Source organism: Oryctolagus cuniculus, chromosome 9, assembly GCF_964237555.1.
Source record: "Oryctolagus cuniculus chromosome 9, mOryCun1.1, whole genome shotgun sequence".
Classification (NCBI taxonomy): Eukaryota; Metazoa; Chordata; class Mammalia; order Lagomorpha; family Leporidae; genus Oryctolagus; species Oryctolagus cuniculus.
In genome coordinates, this window is record NC_091440.1 from 130,350,843 (window position 1) to 130,369,936 (window position 19,094).

The following is a 19,094-nucleotide window of genomic DNA, read 5'->3' on the forward strand; positions in this document are numbered from 1 at the left end:
CCACCTATGGTGGTGGAATCCCGTATCTGAGTGCCAGTTCAAGTCCACACTGCTCTGCTTCCGGTCCAGCTCCCTGCTGATGTGCCTCAGGAAGACACATAGAAGATGGCCCAAGTGCCTGGGTCCTTGCCAACTATGTGGGAGCCCCAGGAGGAGCTCCAGGCTCCTGGCTTGGCCTTGGCCCAGCCCAGGACACAGTGCACATTTGAGTATAAACCAGAAAATGAAAGATTTCTCAGTCTCTCCTTTTCGCTGTCACTTTGTTTTTGACATAAATGTCTTCAAAGGCTAAAATATCTACAAATATAGAGATCTACAGTAAATATGGAGCACATGAAAGCATTTTTGCTCCGTGAGTCTATTAAGACACAACAGTATTTGAAGCTGGCTGTGAACTAATGTTTGTATGTACAGATACACAAAGTTTTCTGAAATGAGCTTAATTTTTAGCAAGAGACTTTTAAAATGATTTGATAATACTGGATTTTTAAAAATTTTTAAATTCTTTAAAAATGTTTAGATTTTATTTACTAAGTGTCCGTTTTACTAGTATAATAATGAGTTGATTTTATTTACTAAGTGTCAGTTTTACTAGTGTAATAATTTTTTTTAATAAAAATGTCACTAGTACCGTTAAATACATGTAATTTGAATTCCAACAACTGCACAAGTAATCTTGAGAAATAAATAAGACTAATAAGAATAAAAATAGAAATCAGGAAACAATTGGCTCACGTAGGAAGAGGCACCACAACACTGGGACTTGAGATATTTAAACCTTTGTTTAGTTTTTTCCCACCTTTGAAAGGACTGGCAAACATTTTTTTTTTTTTTATTTTTACAGGGGAAGTTAGTGTTCAGATGCAAATGACAGGATCACATTTTCACCACCAAAACAGAAGGGAAGAATACCATGTTCCATTATTTTACAGGAGCCGCATCAACCAAAATCCCATAATGATCATTCCAAACTGCCCAGTATATCACTTTAAGTGGAAAACCTTCTATTTTTATGTTACAGACTATACACTTGCTTGGTAACAACACACTCTGTAATTTTATTTATACCTAAGTTTAGCAGTAGTGACAGATTTTTTTTCTATACTGTTTCCTTCGTTTTTAACTTCCAAATGACATTTTCTCTTTAGCTAATATTTTATTATGCACAGTTAAGGCAGACAAAAAATAGAAATATAATGCAAGGTGGCACCAACAGCTAATGCTTAGGTTCTTCTTACAAGTCAGAAAAACTTCCACATGTACTTAATCCTGTGGGTAACTGTTGCTATTACTCCATCTGAAATTGGGTGTTACACAGGTCACTAAACCTGCCCTTGGTCCTACAGGTATTCAGAAGCACAATCATGATTTAAACCTAGCACACAGAACCTGAGTCACATTTTTAACCCCAAACTTTCTCATGAACACTGACAGCACAGAGGAAAGACAGAGAACACTTAAATATATTTAAGGGTAGAACCACACCCACGAAATTACTCTCTACAATTCCATGAATATGCATTCAAACCACAAAGAAACCAATCTAACCACCAGTAACAAAGATCTTCAACTTACTACATTATGATCAAACATGTTACTGAATCTTAGGTTCAGATTATCACTGGACGAAAAGAAAAAAACAACTCACATAAAACACAACCCACATAGTCTATTTCCTTCTGTAAGAAGAGCCTATAACAAAACACACTTGTTGCAGCATTTTAGGTTTTTTTCAAAGTGCTTCCATAGTATGAATGCAATTTCATCATTTTATGAGGAGTGGAAATGTTTCTGTAAAACTGAAAATTACTCATTATAACCAAACAAAACATAAAATGCTTATAAAGTTATACATCATAACTCACTAACAAAAATCACATTTTTTGAAATACCTAAATATTTTACTCCATTTATCAGTGTAAAGAAAAAAAAACTTGTATTCAAATATCATCTGAATAAAAAGCAGACCCACCTGCCATCTTCATTACTTCGATAAAAAACAAGGAAAGGATCAGATTTTCCAAAGAAGTCTTTCTTGTCCAATTTGTTGGCACAGAACTGCATCAGAACAGCATCCTACAAACAAAAATAATAAAAAAAGCTCAAAACTTGAGCTATAAATAACCAGTAACTGTGGCTCTCACATAGGACTTGACAAGACAACCAGTTTGCCATTTTAACGCGAACAGACAAGTGTGGGAGAGTCCCAGGCAACACAAAATTGTTTCTGAAAGGACTGAGCAAGTTAAAAATTCCACTGCAAATTTTCATTCTCGTCTAAAACTATTATTTTTCAAAAACCTTTAACATTTTCCTACTATAAAGAAATAATAATCTTGATGACTCTGGGCCATGGTACTGGAACACAGTATTTACTCAAAGCTACAGTTATTTACATACACAGTTTTAGAACATATGTTTTTTTTTTAATTGTTGTTTTTAATATTTGGGAAGTATTTGCTAAGCCCCTGCCACACACTGTTAACGCACCAGATGTTGACATGTATTCGATGATTCGATGGGAACAAGACTCACTCACCACCCATGAGGGCTCTACCACAAGTTCATGAAATATATGTATCATGAGAAAGGTATGCATGGATTTCAAAAATTCTGCACATCAAAATAAACGTATATTTTGAGTACCTTTAATTTTTTTTAAAAAATTAAGAGAAGAGTTCTCAAGTAGTTCAGATACAATTCAAAGAACACAGTGATCCACCCCCTCTTCTGTTTTATAACTTTGTGCTATTTTTAATTTACTTTATAATCATAATGTTTCACTGAATAAAGACATCAACGAATTATTAAAATTCATATACTTTCATTTTAGTTGATGTATTCGACGATTCGATGGGAATAAGACTCACTCACCACCCATGAGGGCTCTACCACAAGTTCATGAAAAAACGGTGACTTGATCAGCATAGCCCGGACTGTTAATGAACAACTTAATACATTATCCCTCTTAGTAGTTTTTTTGTCTGTTCTACTTAATATGACTGGTTTAATTCTGTAATTAATACACAGTTATTCTTAAGTGTTGAAATTTAACTGAAATGTGATCCCTGTTAAATATAAGAGTAGGAATAAGAGAGGGAAGAGATGTACAATTTGGGACATGCTCAAGCTGACTTGCCCCAAATGGTAGTTAGAAACATGCCAGGGGACTCCAATTTAATCCCATCAAGGTGGCATGTACCAATGCCATCTCACCAGTCCAAGTGATCAATTTCAGTTCACAATTGATCATAATGAAAGGACTAAGAGTCAAAGGGAGCACATAAACAAGTCTAGTACCTGCTAACACTAACTGACAGAATAAATAAAGGGGAGAGTGATCCAACATGGGAAGCGAGATACTCAGCAGACTCATAGAATGGTGGATGTCCTAAACAGCACTCTGGCCTCAGAATCAGCCCTAAAGGCATTTGGATCTGGCTGAAAAGCCCTTGAGAGTATTGCAGGCATGGAAAGCCAAGACACTCTGGCAAAAAACAAAACAAAACAAAACAAAAACAAAACAAAAAAAAAAAAACAAAACCCTAAATGAAAGATCTCTGTGAGTGAGAGCCCAGTGGAAAGAACAGGTCTTCAAAGAGGGAGGTGCCTTTCTCTGAAGGGAGGAGAGAACCTCCACTTTGACTATGACCGTGTCTAAACAAGATAAGAGTCGGAGAACTCAAGGGGCTTCCATAGCCTTGGAAACTCATAACTGGTGCATAGGGAGATTACTGATGCCATAAACAGGAGTGTCAATTGGTAAAGTCAACAACAGGAGTCACTGTGCACTTACTCCTCATGTAGGATCTCTGTCCTTAATGTGCTGTGCATTGAGATTTAATGCTATAACGAGTATTCAAACAGTATATTTCACTTTGTGTTTCTATGGGGGTGCAAACTGTTGAAATCTTTACTTAATGTCTACTAAACTGATCTTCTGTAAAAAAAAAAAAAAAAAAAAAGAGAGAGAGAAGAAATTATCAATTCCCAAGTTGACTCTCACTGGGATTAAACATGACAATAGGTCTGATCTGATTTCATCATCATTTAAAAAATCATCTATTATTTTTCACTTTATGTTTGTGTGGGAGCAAACTGTTGAAATCTTTACTTAATGTATGCTAAACTGATCTTCTGTATATAAAGAGAATCGAAAATGAATCCTCATGTGAATGGAAGGGGAGAGGGAGTGAGAAGGGGGAGGGATGCGGGTGGGAGAGACGATATGGGGGGGAAGCCATTGTAATCCATAAGCCGTACTTTGGAAATTTATATTCATTAAATAAAAGTTAAAAAAAAAGTAAGTTTATTTTTAGTGCAAAAAAAATATGTATCATGAGAAAGGTATGCATGGATTTCAAAAATTCTGCACATCAAAATAAACATATATTTTGAGTACCTTTAAATTTTTTTAAAAAAATTAAAGAGAAGAGTTCTCAAGTAGTTCAGATACAATTCAAAGAACACAGTGATCCACCCCCTCTTCTGTTTTATAACTTTGTGCTATTTTTAATTTACTTTATAATCATAATGTTTCACTGAATAAAGAGATCAACGAATTATTAAAATTCATATACTTTCATTTTAGTTGAAAGGCAGAGAGTCAGGGACAGACACAGACAGATCAAGAGACCTTCCACTGCTATCTGACTCCCCTAATGCCTGCAACAGCCAAGGCTGGGCCTGCTGAAGCCAGGAGCCCAGAGCTCAGTTTGTTACCCATGTGGGTGCCAGGGACCCAAGCACTATCATCACCTGCTGTCTCTCTGGTTGTGCATTAGCAGGAAGCTGGACCAGAAGCAGAGTAGCCAGCAATTGAACTGGGCGCTCTCAAAGGGGGTGCTGGCTTCCAAGCTGTGATTTAACTGCTACATCATATGTTCTCCTCTTAATTCCCTTTTTTTTTTTTTTTTTTTTGACAGGCAGAGTGGACAGTGAGAGGGAGAGACAGAGAGAAAGGTCTTCCTTTGCCGTTGGTTCACCCTCCAATGGCCGCCGCGGCCGGCGCGCTGCGGCCGGCGCACCGCGCTGATCCGATGGCAGGAGCCAGGAGCCAGGTGCTTTTCCTGGTCTCCCATGGGGTGCAGGGCCCAAGCACCTGGGCCATCCTCCACTGCACTCCCTGGCTACAGCAGAGGGCTGGCCTGGAAGAGGGGCAACCGGGACAGAATCCGGCGCCCCGACCGGGACTAGAACCCGGTGTGCCGGCGCTGCTAGGCGGAGGATTAGCCTAGTGAGCCGCGGCGCCAGCCTCTTAATTCCCTTTTAATATGGTATTTGTGAAGTACTCTCAAAGTTTACAATCTATTTGTGAGATTGCTACTTGTAAATTATACCCGAGCGCAGCAAAATGTATCACTAAGTGCATTTAAAATAATTTGTATGATATTGGAAGTCAAGAAAAGCAAAGCACATTCATTTTCTTTGGTAATATAATTACCTGATTATCATGCCAAACCCATCATCTGTATCAATTTATATAATCAAGCACTCATAATCTACAAGTAGAAATGTAAACAAGCCAGAGCATCATAAATCATCGAAGCTGAACATTTTTCAATTTGACACGATCAGCATTTGTTTAAGGCAGAAAATGTAGTTATCTAAAAATTAAAACCAATCTTTTAGGGGTTTGTGTTTTTTAACTGAGAAAAGATGTGAAAAACTTGACAACGCAGTGGAATGACCAAGGAATTCAGGTAGTATCAACAGGTCACAGCGGGGAAGGCTGTCTGGTGAAAATGTTACCAGTGTCTAAAAAGCCTCTCTCCCTCGCCACTTACTTACTGTGCAGAGTGTGGCAAAACCTACCAACTATCCACCCAAAATTATCCTTCTTTCCGTTCAATGATTCCAGAACATTCTAGAGAAGATGACGTCATCTCTCCTTTTCATTCACTCATCCATTCACTCACCTATATAGGTTGACACTGCTTAAGCAATGCTCCAGCGGGGACCTCGGAGTGAGCGCCTGCAGTACGAGGATATCTAGCCTGCGAAGGTCACACTTTGTATCTCACATCTGCGACCCTATTGGTACAGCAGCCTCTGACTTTACTGTCTAACATACAGCTGTGATCACTTCTTAGAGTGACACTCATGATACAGCAGGAGAGATTCTACCCAAATTGACCATGAACATTTTAAACAAATTTAAAAGAAGAGAGGCGCAAGTAAGAGGGACATCTCTAGAATCCCAAACCTCTCAACCAGGATCACTTCCCTTACAGCTGTGAGGACAGCTGGAGACTGGATGCTCCTTTCCAGGAAGAAGCGAGGAGAGAAACACCCACGATGACCAAGCCATGAGATCAAGAACAGGACAGAGGAGGAAGGGCTGTCTCACCAGGCATGGTCTGAATGCTCTTTAACCTCCACATACAGTAAAAAGACTTTGCCAGAGAGTGTTGTCTAAGAATGACTTACGCAGGGACTTTCTTAACACATCCTTGCAATGCACCTAGACCAAAACATGAATTTCCAGGAAACATTCTGATATGCTGAACACACCTAACGGATCAGTGAAATGTGCATACTCTAAGCTGATTATGAATGAAACTTCAGAGATTCATCATATTACAGTATGGATTTCCATTCAATCACTGATAAACTAAATACCAATTTTTAGTTTAATACCAACTTTTAGTTTTGCAAATTATATTCCTTAAGGCTTGCAAAATGAGTAATTGATTCAAAATAAAGACTGTTTCCAGTGCAGCAAATTAGATAACCTTGGGAAAAATATGCTTTTGCAATTACCCGAGTTAATAACTCAGCAGGGATTCCATCTGTCTCAAGCACAAAGGAAACTCAATTTTGGGAGGCAAATAACCATTTATATCTCTCCTAGAAATACACCAGCATCATTGCCAAGCATTTTGTTTTGTTCTCTTCTGCTTCATTCTTCCTGATAGATCTTCAAGGCCTCTCTTCAACACACCAACCCAACACATTGAAGGCTTTTCAGTGAAGAAATGCACTCGATGTTTCTAACAAATTCAAATGTACGCACCCAAAGTTCATGCATAAACTTGCTTCTGCCATGTTCCCAGCTCAACTGGTGCCATCAACATCCACTGGGATGCCCAATGAGGCATCCTGCACTCCTCCCTATCCATTCTCTGTTATCCTCCTACTCCTCACCAAGTTACGCCATTCGGCCTCCAGCACTCCCCCAAAATCTTCACTGCCCCCACCCTGGTCTGGGCAAACTTTCTCTCTTACCTGGACACGTACAATGGTCTTATCCCCACTCTTCAACCTATCCAATTCATCCTCCACTCAATAGACAGAACAGCGGTCTTAAAACTGGGAAGAAACCATGCAACTCAGAACAGAAAATGCCTCAGTTTTCCCTCTGGACTTAAGACCTATGCAGGATCTTCAGGAAAGTCTACAAATGACTCTGACCAGTGTTCTCCACCTTCATGCACCAGCAAAGCTTTTCCTGGATCATTCCACACACGCAGTCCACGGCCATCTCACCTTAGAATCCTTACACAGCTGTGTGCTCGGCTAAAATTCAGCTCCTTGGCTGACACATGACTACTTGTTTAGGTCTCAGCTTACCTGTCGTCCTTTCAAAGAGGCCAAAGGCACCCCCTCTCCAATATAAATCAGATTCCCACTCTAATCTCTCATAATGTAGATGAATCTCACGGCACAAATTTTACCTGCACTCACCTGGTTAATGCTTCTTGTGCACAAACTATCTATTCAGTAATAATAAGGAAGAGAACTATGTTTTTTTTTTCTTTTTTCCCTCAGCAACATATTCCAAGTATCCATTCCAGGGACATGACATTTTGTGAATAGTGGTAAATCACTCAATTATCACTGAGAACAAAACATAATCTTTACAGATAATTTTAATCTACTTTGTTTTTTTGCACAGGCAGAGTTATAGACAGTGAGAAAGAGACAGAGAGAAAGGTCTTCCTTTTCCAATGGTTCACCCCCCAAAATGGCCACTATGGCCAGCACGCTGCAGCTGGTACACTGCGCCGATCCAAAGCCAGGAGCCAGGTGCTTCCTCTTGGTCTCCATGCAGGTGCAGGGCCCAAGCACTTGGGCCATCCTCCACTGCCCTCCTTGGCAACAGCAGAGAGCTGGACTGGAAGAAGAGCAACTGGGACAGAATTCGGTGCCACAACTGGGACTAGAACCCGGGGTGCCGGTGCTGCAGGCGGAGGATTAACCATGTGAGCCACAGCGCTGGCCCTCAATCTACTTTTAAAACAAGGAGTGAGGATAATATGACTTCTAAATTATACTTTTACTTGGCATCTGACTAGATATAAAAGTCATATGTGTAATCAATTACCTAATATTAAATTGAGATCATCAGGACTGTAACATTAAAAAATAGACATTTGTATAAATTCATGAGTTACACATCTCTCAAACATTGCCTTTTTATTTCCACAGAGCATCCACCTGGGAAAGGTATTAAGATATCAGCACTTTAGAAGAAAACATAGAGGAACAACGTCTTGATATTGACATTGGCTTTTACTTCCTCTACATGATACCAAATGCACAGGCCCCAAAAGCAAAAATAGATAAGTGGAGTGGTCTCTAACCAAAAAGCTCATGTATAGCAAAGAAAAAAAAATCAACAAAATGAAAACATTGGACGAAAAGATGTGTAAATCAAGGATCAAACAAATGGTTAATCTCCAAAATATAGAAACAGTCAGTTCCTACAATTCAACAGGGGAAGAAAACTACAGTCAAACAAAAAAACACAGCAGCCTAATTTAAAAATGGACTATTGTGGCAATGATTTATATTTCTCTTTGTTAAAAACAAACAAAAAAACTCTAGAAGACAGGATTTTAATTGTTTTCACCATAAAGACATAGTTAATGTTTGAGGAGATGGATATATTTATCCTGAATAGATATTACACATTATATACATGTGTGTTTTTTAAATTTTTTATTTTATCTGAAAGGTAGAGCTAGAGAGAGGGAGAGGGAAAGACATAAGATGATCTTCTGTCCTCTGATTCCCTCCTCAAATGGCTGCAGCAGCCAGGGGCTAGGGCAGACAGAAGCCAGGAGCCAAGAGCTTTTTGGGGGTCTCCCACATGGGTGCAGGAGCCAAGCACTTGGCCCATCACCTGCTGCCATCCCAGGGGCATCAGCAGGGAGCTGGATCAGAAGTGGAACTCCAGTACCGAAGTAACGCATATTTAGGATGCTGGCATCGCAGGAGGCAGCTTAACCTGCTATCCCGTAATGCTTTCAACATAACATGGTACCCCATTAATATGTACACTTTGTACACCAATTAGATTTTTTAAAATTAAAGAATGGGCTAAATAATTGAATTGACATTTCTCCAAAGAAGGCACAGAAATGGCCATCAGGTATGTGTATCAGAAGCACTCAGTATCACTAGTCATTAGAGAAACGCAAATCAAACCACAATGAAAGATCAACTCATGTTTGTTAGAATGGCTGTTATCAAAGCACACATACAGAAGAGAACAGATGTTGGCAAGGATGTCAAGAAAAGAAAGCCCTTGTACACTGCTGGTGAGAATGTCAAATGGACAATATGAACGGTCTTCAAAAAAACCACAGAATTAAATGATTCAGAACTCTCCATTCTGAGTATACTCACATAGCCAAGAGAATTCAAATTAGTAACTAAACGGAGTATCTGCAGGCTCAGTATCACTGCAACATTCTTCACAAAGGCCAACAGGTAGAGGCTCCCTAACTGTCTTCAAGTGGGTAACAATGTTGCACACATGTAACAAGTATGTAAATATCTATCACACACACACACACAACACTGAACCATGGACTCCTATCCAGCCTTAAAAGAGAAGGGAATACTGGCATTTAAAGCAACATGGATCAATCTGGGGGATATTAAGTAAGTGAAGGAAGCCAGACAGAGGAAGATAAATTGCTACATGACACAACTTCTATGAAGAATCTAACAGAAAACTCATGCAAGTAGGGAGCAGGAAGGCAGGTGCCAGGGAGGGCAGGAGGGAGAGACCCAGAGTTCTCAAAGGGCAGGGAGCTTCAGCAATGGGAAACAGCAAAGTCCTAAGGAGCTACTGCCCAGCACAGCACCTGCAGTGAGCCGTACTGTACTGTGCTAACACCTCCAAAGGTGTTAGGGGGCAGATCTCACGTTAGCCTTCCTAGCACAACAACAATGAATACGCAGGGAGGAGGAACTTCCGGAGGTGATGGACAGGTTCCTTCTGCTCATGGAGTTGATGGTTTCATGAGTGTCCTTCATCTCTGCACGCGTCCAGTTGTACCCATAAACTATGTGCAGCTTTTTTATGTCGATCACACCTCAAATCAACTACATTACATAATTACAAATGCAGAAATTAAAGCTTCAACAATATAACCCCACTCAGCTCAACAGTGAAAGCAGCCAGACTGGAAATCAGGTGGCCTGGCCCCAAAGCTTACACTCAATGTAAAACAAATAAGTGAAAACATGTTGTAAAGACTCAACAAGGCAGATCTGCATGGTGTTGAAGGTGAAATAAAATTATATCATTCAAAACTCTAAATAATGCTGACTGGCACTTTTAAAATTTCCTAAATTACAAACAAAAAAGGCACTGAATCTTCTGAAGAAACCATGTACACTGCTTGGAGTGTACTTGTGTGAAATACTTTATCAAGGTTTTTAAGTACTAAAAGTGACGTTGCTCAACAGGGCTGTGGCTAAGAATCAGAACACAGGAAAACAAAGATGAAGTCAGAGCAAGAATGTGGACAATATTAACACAAAAAGTTAGATTTAGATGAATACTTTCTAAACATAAGATGTACATGAAATGTCATTCCAGATATTCTTAAAGATTTAGTAGCTGAAGAGGAGGTCAGAGTACCCAGATCACTAACAAATTCCACTTCTTTTGTATGGAAGACATAGTAGAATTTCCCATGTTCTTCCAAGCAAGACAACAGAATCCAAAGTGGAAGACATTAAAGATTCCGCCTGGCCAAAGCAAATGTATGCCCTCGGTATCCAGGTTCCCTCTGGAAGCAGCATTGATGGTAAACTCACACAGAATCATCCCAGTGAATTCAAGACTTTTACAAAACAGCAAGTCAACAACACCATCAAGAACTTCTACCTGGGCTGGCATTGTGGCCTAACAGGTAAAGCTGCCACATGCAGTACCAGCATCCCATATGGGCACCAGTTTAAGACCCAGCTGCTCCACTTCCAATCCAGCTCTCTGCCGTGGTCTGGGAAAGCAGTGGAAGAGGGCACAAGTCCTTGGGCCCCTGCACCTATGTGGGAGACCCAGAAGAGGCTCCTGGCTCCTGGCTTCAGATAGGCGCAGCTCCGGCCACTGCGGCCAATTGGGGAGTGAACCTGCGGATGGAAGACCTGTGTGTGTGTGTGTGTGTGTGTGTGTGTCTGTCTGTCTGCCTTTCTGTCTCTCTCTCTCTCTCTCTCTTCCTGCCTCTCCTTCTCCCTCCATTAACTCTTTCAAATAAATAAATAAATCTTTAAAAAAAATCTACCTTATCGGTCATGAACTTTTTTCTTTCCTTCCTCATCAAACACATTTTTTTTTCCATGTACATATGCAACTACAGAACCAAGATGATTAGATGATATGATTGAGAGAAATCACTGTCACTTTAATCCTGCTTTTCTTTAAAATAATTATTTTTATGAGAAAGTTAAAGAGAGCGGGGTACAGAATAGAGAGGGAGAAGAGTAAAGAGAGAAACAGAGCCAGAGAGAAACAGAGAGAGAGAATATCTCCCAATGCTGGTTTACTACCCAGATGGCCTTAATGGCCATGCCTGGCCTAGATTGAAGCCAAAAGTTTTACCCAGGTCTCCCATATGGGCGCAGGGCCCCTAGCAGTTGGGCCATCTTCTGCTGATTTCCTGGGTGCATCAGAAGGGAGCTGGATTTGAAGTGGAGCAGCCAGGACTTGAACTGGTATCCATATGAGATGCTGGCCTTGCAGGTGATGGCTGAACATGGTATGGTACAACACCAGCACCCATTGTGCTTTTTTTTTTTTTTTTTTTTTTTTTTTTTTGACAGGCGGAGTGGACAGTGAGAGAGAGACAGAGAGAAAGGTCTTCCTTTGCCGTTGGTTCACCCTCCAATGGCCGCCACAGCCGGCGCACCGCGCTGATCCGATGGCAGGAGCCAGGTACTTATCCTGGTCTCCCATGGGGTGCAGGGCCCAAGCACTTGGGCCATCCTCCACTGCACTCCTGGGCCACAGCAGAGAGCTGGCCTGGAAGAGGGGCAACCGGGACAGAATCTGGCTCCCCGACCGGGACTAGAACCCCATGTACCGGCGGCGCCATTGTGCTTTTTAAGAAAAAATTAGGATGCGGGGCCAGTGCTGTGGTGTAGTGGGTAAAGCTGCCACCTGCAGTGCCACCATCCCATATGAGTGCCGGATCTATTCCCACCTGCTCCACTTCCGATCCAGCTCTCTACTGTGACCTGGAAAAGCAGTAAAAGATGGCCCAAGTCCTTGGGCCCCTGCTCCTGCATGGGAGACCCAGAGGAAGCTCTTGGCTCTGGATCGGCGCAGCTCCAGCCATTGTGGCCAACTTGGGAGTGAACCAGCAGATAGAAGATCTCCCTCACTCTGCTTCTCCTTCTCTCTCTGTGTAACTGTGAGTTTCAAATAAATAAATAAAATCTTTTAAAAAATTAGGATGAGATTTCTAAATTTAAGTATTTGTATCATTTTTGTAGACATGTTTAGTATCCACAAAATACTTTCACACATCTTATACAGTCAGGTTTAATGTTACGGTAAGCACTGATCAGAGCTGGAAGAGCTTTTCAAATTATTCAGTGACTGGTTCACATTCATTGTTTTCTGCTTCAAGCACAGAAAGTCAAAGTGAGTAGTGGAGCAGCCTGAGAAGATAGCACAGAGCTCAACTTGAGTCGTCTCTCAGAGCACTGTGCCACAGACAGGGGCAGGGTTGTTACCCAACGGGGAAAGCCAGGAGTGAGCTAGGAGGGGCAGGCCCGAGCAGAAGGGCAATGAGAAGAAGAAAAGCAAGGCCTCTATTTGCATATACTTTTACCGACGTAAAATCTCATGTTTGCCTTTAGTTCTCTCTGTAAGGCTACTACGGCTTCCTAGGATCCCACTGTTCTCCATCCCTGCACCCAGAATCCCAAAGGTATGCAATCAATCAGAACACTCAGTTTTCGTCATTCACTGCCAAGTAACAGCCAATGTTTTCCTGACAAAACTGTCTCAGAAATACATTATGTAAATAAAGTCACAATATATACCTATTTAAAAAAAATCAATATAATGCAATAAATGGCAGCTTTCCCCAGGGTCAAAGCTTTTGGCTTTCTTGGGGAAACTTCTGTTGCTAAAATCATCAGGTAGAAACTGAAAACTAAGGGTGCTGGAGGCGTAATCGAGGGCAGACTTCCTTGCTCCAGAAAGAACAACTCCCAGAGATGTGCAGGGCCACAGCAGGCCGACAGCACCGGCAGCCCTCCACGAGCCACCATGGAGTCACCATAGCACTACATCTCTTGTTGACTTGAAATCACTGAAGTCAGTGAAGGGGCGCATCACTAAGTCACTACTAAAAATAGTAGGTTTCCAAAAACAGGAATTATGCGCTTCCAGCAGCCACATTCCTGGTGGAAAGGCAGCTGGTCCTCTTCCCAAAGTCGGCTTCAAAAGACAGAGTCTGCACACATTCTGGAACAACTCAATTAAAGTACGCGTGGAGCAAAAGAGGTCACCGGGAAGGGCTCAGCTCAACTGACTGCAAATAGTGCCTTGGGAATTCCACACCAACTTTCAAAACTTTCGTAGGATTTAGACTGATGGGTATAAGCAGCCATTTGATAATTATACTACTAACAGTGTCAATGCTGGCTTTTAACAATATGTTTTACTCACCAAAAATACTAAATTAGCTGATGTCCGTTGCTGGACTGTGAAATGCAGTCTCAGGTCAACACGTGCAGGTTACAGAACTAAGCAGCACTTAGTTTTATCTGTTTTTGCTCAAGTTACTTGAGAATTAATGATTTAGCTACAGTTTCAGAAACAACATTTCGCAGAAGTCTAACAAACATGTTTTAAACCAAATATTGACTTACCCTGCAGCAGTTCAGTTCCTCTGCTGTGAGTATGATTGTTCCACATTTCTTCCCTGGGATTCCTCTAAACCAACAGAAACACATCTATTAACACATAATGCACATTAATATTCTAAACAGAATTAATATCAGATACTAGAAGTTAACAGTATGTATTTTTACATAATTAAGAGTAGGCTGCTAATTTGTAAGCTCTATCCTATCAAAAATGCATTCCCAGTTTCAATCTTTAGTTTATCCCATAGATAGAACCACACTTCCCACTGAAGTGAAATGACACTGCTTTCAACATGTCCATTTTTTCAAGAACCTTCAATATCTCCATGGGGTCTAACATTTAATATGATAATGTAAGACAACACAATGAAACTTTCTCTATATTTTCTAAGTTGTTTACATTTTTAAAAATAAGTATTTAATTTGAAAGGCAGGGTGACAGAGAGGGATACAGAGATGGAGAGAGAGGGAGAGGGAGAGTGAGACAGAATTATCTTCCACCTGCTGTTCATTCCCCTAATGCTGCAACAGAGCCTCTCCAGGATGAAGCCATGAGCCCAGAACTCCATCCAGGTCTTAGGCATGTGTGGCACAGTCCAAACACTTGAGGCATTTTCTACTGCTTTCCAAGGCACATTAGCAAGGAGCTGGACTAGAAGGTGAGCAAACATGCTCTGATGATTTGGGATGCCCAAACTGCAGGTAGTCATTTAGCTCACAGCACAACCATTCTGGCCTCAAAATTTTCGACATTTCTAAAACCCTGAGTTTCACTCTTTCTCGCTTTCTGTGAAGGTGGTTGCTCTTTGTGCTTGCTTCTTCTCTGCTGTGACCATGTGCTGATACACTGTCAGATGCTTACTGTTCCCTACTCTACTTCCATATCCCTAATGGAGCACCATGTTCTCTGCACCCCTATTGCGCTTTAAGTCAGTAGCACAGAGATTAGCACTCCTTACTCTTAAATGGTTAAAATGACTTGCTTTTATCCTATCTTTACTCAAGTTGGCTGTAAGCTCTGGAAGAACAAAATTCATGACAGAAACCATTTGTAAGCTGACAGTTAAGTACCTAAACATAGCCAGTGGTCCACATATAAGCAAGTACATCATATATAATCAAAATTAAGCAAAAGTAAACCCCCAGTCGACTGCCACCTGTCTCTGGTACACTGATGCTCATACAGCTTCCAGCTGCCTACAAGAGTGAAGTTCACAAGGGATATGCAGAATGCATTCTGCCCTGTCCCCTGCTTGACACAATGGGACAGAGCCAACTCCAAACACGAGTCACTGCTTCCTGAGTCATGGTCTCTTGGTTTTATCACAAGCCACAGCTCAGAGCTTTCTGAGTCCTGGGAACTGTAGATCCACACCCAGAAAGTGCTTCAGTCTGCAGGAATGTATTTCACACCTCATCATCTACCACAGGTATTACAATAGAGACACATTCCTGCCCTAATCCTCATGCATAGAGGATCTAAAGTTTTTATATCTTGGTGAAAACAAGCAGAGAAAAAGAAAAGTCAAATTATTCTGAGTTGTGATTATATTAATGTACATTATATTCACTCTACAACTGCGTTGTTTTTTTTCTCGCCATCCTTAAAACTCTCTAGAAGAGCACTATTCAGGCTCAAGCTAATGACACTACCTCTAGTTTGTTCAGGAAACCACCCATCAGAAAACCTCCTTTCCACCATTTCTTTACATTAGGGTCACCGGGCATGTCAGGATCCTCCATTTTCTCTAGCTCCCTGTGACTAAGAGATCAATTAATTTAATTGTGTGTGTGATTTTTTTAGAATGTTCCAGACATTGTTGTTAGCATATACTGTGGTTTGAATGTGTTTCCCCAAAATTCATGCTTTCAAATCCAATCTTGACTCAACACTGCTGGGGGCAGGGCGGTTACTTTGGAGAGAGCAGGTTGTCAGAAAATGAAGTTTGGCTTCCTCAGCTTTTTCTCATTCTTTCCACTGTGTTTTCTGGAACTCTGTCCAGGTCCTCCATGTGGGTAGCAGGGCCCAAGCACTTGGGCCATCTTCCGCTACTTTCCCACGGACACTAGCAGAGAGTTGGATCAGAAGTGGAACAGTCAAGTTATGAACCGTTGCGCATCTGGGATGCCAGTGGCCACTTAACCTGCTAGGTCACAATGCCAGCCTCATCATTCTTTCACACACAGTCACTTGCCCCACTGCTTTCTGCCATGAACTGAAGGAACACCGAGTGCCAGCTCAGACCATGGTCATGAACTTTCCAGCCTCCAGAACCACAAGTCAAAGTTCTTTATAAATTACCTCTTCTCAGGTATTTTACAGCAATAAAAATTAACAAAGAAGAAAAATAGCATCTTCCTAATACTCTTAATCAGCTAAACGTTTCAACCCAACTGTGTCTTTCCTCTCTTACTTTTGTCTGTGGCTCATAAGATTATTTTTCGACATCACAACAAACTAAACAGCCTGATGGAGCGTCTACCTGAGAACACTTTCAATGTTGGATAAAAGATACAATGGTCTTCACAAATGTTCTGATAACATGGCGAGAAACTACCAGCCAATGAGGGGTGGAGAGTGATGGGCAGAGAAGACAGACCCATGAAGACGCTGATCTCGGGCTTCTGTTAGCCTGGTCACTTAGGGCACTGAGATGAGAGGGGGAGAAGGAGAGGGAAGACACAGGAGGTGGGAAGTCAATCAAAGGCCAGGTCACAGCAGGCAGCCTGGATCCCACACGCTCCACTGCGTGACTGTAGCAGGAATCACAAAAATTCACTTTGGAGGGGAATACAAAAATAAAGCCCTGCCTTAAAACCTGGTGATGAATGCAAACAGTTAAAACTGGTGGCCTGGTAATTCAGAGCTCATCCAGGCTTGCTGCCATCATAGGTACTACTTGGGTAGTCACCAAGCCTTCAAACATAGAATTCATTTAATCCAAGTGATCACAGGTACCTCATAAACCCCTCTGCAAGAGTTTTTCTTCATATAATATCAGTTTGTTCACAATTAACATTAACAAAGTACAAGTGAAGTCTATTTTATTATATCACAAAATACTCAAGGAATAATAAACCATGAATTAGAATCTCAAAAAATAAAGCAGGCTAAAGAAACAGACACATTTAGAATATTAGAAATATTATTCATAGCAAACAAAAATGTAAATAAAATTATGCACACTATTTCTAACATTCAACAGGAGAAATATGTGTAACTCACAAGGAATTAGAAGAATAACCAGGACTATCTGGAACAAAATGGCAAACCCATCATGAAAACACAGAACGCCAAAAAAATTTACAGAGCAGGTATCCTCAGTATCCAGTCAACAGAATGGAGGTTGTTAGTTGTTATCTATAAATACTAACCTTGAATGTAAGTGAATTAAATTTTCTAGTCAAAATATTTAGGTTGGCTGAATGGATGAAAAACCTAGAACCCACTATATGCTGCCTACAAGAAACCTAGTTCACAAAGACACACATCAACTGAAGTAAAGGGCCAGAGAAAGATAAAGCAGGCAAACAGAACCCCAAAATAAACAAGAGTAGCGATCTGCAAATCAGGTAACACAGATTTTAAATAAGAAATTGAATAAAAGAGATAAAGAACATTGCATTTTGATAAAAGGTTTGATTCAGGGGCCAGAGCTGTGCCATACTGTGGGGAGCAATCCGGACTGGACTGAGTTACTGGAATTAAGACTTATTCTATGTATCTGCTCTCCCACAATATGGCGCTGGGAGAGAAGTAAACAGCTTCCGCACAGCTGCCTCCAGTTCAACCAATTAACTGTAGGACTTGCTCCTGATTGGAGAGCAGCGTACTCGGCGTGTGGGCAGCCGAGTTGGGATTGGCGGAGGAGGACTATAAAGGAGGAGAGAGACGGCATGCACCAGGAACATCTAAGGGGAACATCTGAAGGAACACCTGTGCAGCCCCCCAGAGAGCCGGCCGGCGGTGTGCCGCTCCCCTGCGGAAGTGGGGAATGTGGCCAGGGGGAACTGCCCTTCCACGGAGGTGGAAGGGATAGTAGCCAACCCGGGAAGAACCAGCAGCAAACCCGGGGAGGGCCGAGCAGACAGAAAGAACAGCGCAGGGTCCTGTGTCGTTCCTCCACGAAGAGGGGGAGCGACATAGTGGTGCCGTGACTCGGATAGGAAACCTAGGACGGATAGGAAACCTAGGAGGGAAGAAACGGGAAGAAGCGGAAAATACCGGAGAGAGAGACTAGCAAACAGCCTAGGGAAAAGCCGGACGATAAGGGTGCCGGAAGAAGCTATTGAAAGCCTAGGCATAGACTCAGATACGGACTACGGGGGAAGCTGGGAGAAATCTCTAAGGTCGAAAGCGAAAGTGAACGCTAGAACAAACAGACTCGGACGCGGACTGTGGGGAGAGGCCAGGAGAAATGAGGGAGGAATATCGTTGGAGGAAAGTTTGGGGAAACATACCGGGTAGAGAAAAATGTTAGGGAAATTGAAGCCGCGGGGGGCAGGCCGAGGCGGATACGAAAGCCACTTTGGGATTCTCAAGTTAGCCCGGGAATAGGGGGCGAAAAGTTGAAACCAGAAGCTGAAATGTAAGCCAGATTGGGATCCGTCTGATTAGCCCGGGGAGCAAAGGACGGGAAGCCAAATCGTGGGGCGGAGATGTAAGCTGGGTTGAATTCGCCAGGCTAGCCCGGGGAACTTAGATTGAATGCTAGTGGCGGACACGTAAGCTATGCTGTGTTACTCGTGGAAGCCGCCGCGTGCAGAGAGAGCACGGGGCGTGAATAGATAGGGAACGGGGCTGGCGCGAGGCCGTGGTGCAGACGCGAAGGGCGTGGAGACCGCGGAGCGCGCGAAGCCGAGCCGCGCAGAGCCGCGAAGCCGCGCAGAGCCGTGAAGCTGCCGGCAGGGCGAGGCGCCGGAAAGCTGCCGAGAAGCAGCCTCGGGGCGGGCGCAGCCGGGAAGCCGCGGGG

General features: G+C 42.1%; 1 protein-coding gene across 4 annotated transcripts in view; it reads right to left on the bottom strand.

The window, feature by feature from the left end:
• Window positions 1-19,094, bottom strand: part of CPNE8 (copine 8) — a 263,087-nt gene that overhangs the window by 114,182 nt on the left and 129,811 nt on the right. For all 4 annotated transcript variants that reach the window (XM_051850927.2, XM_002712675.5, XM_070049629.1 and 1 more), the window contains 2 exons: window positions 14,125-14,188; window positions 1,973-2,076 (listed from right to left, as the gene is read on the bottom strand). In XM_051850927.2, coding sequence (XP_051706887.2) covers window positions 1,973-2,076; window positions 14,125-14,188 — 168 coding nt within the window. The remainder of the gene's footprint in view (window positions 1-1,972; window positions 2,077-14,124; window positions 14,189-19,094) is intronic.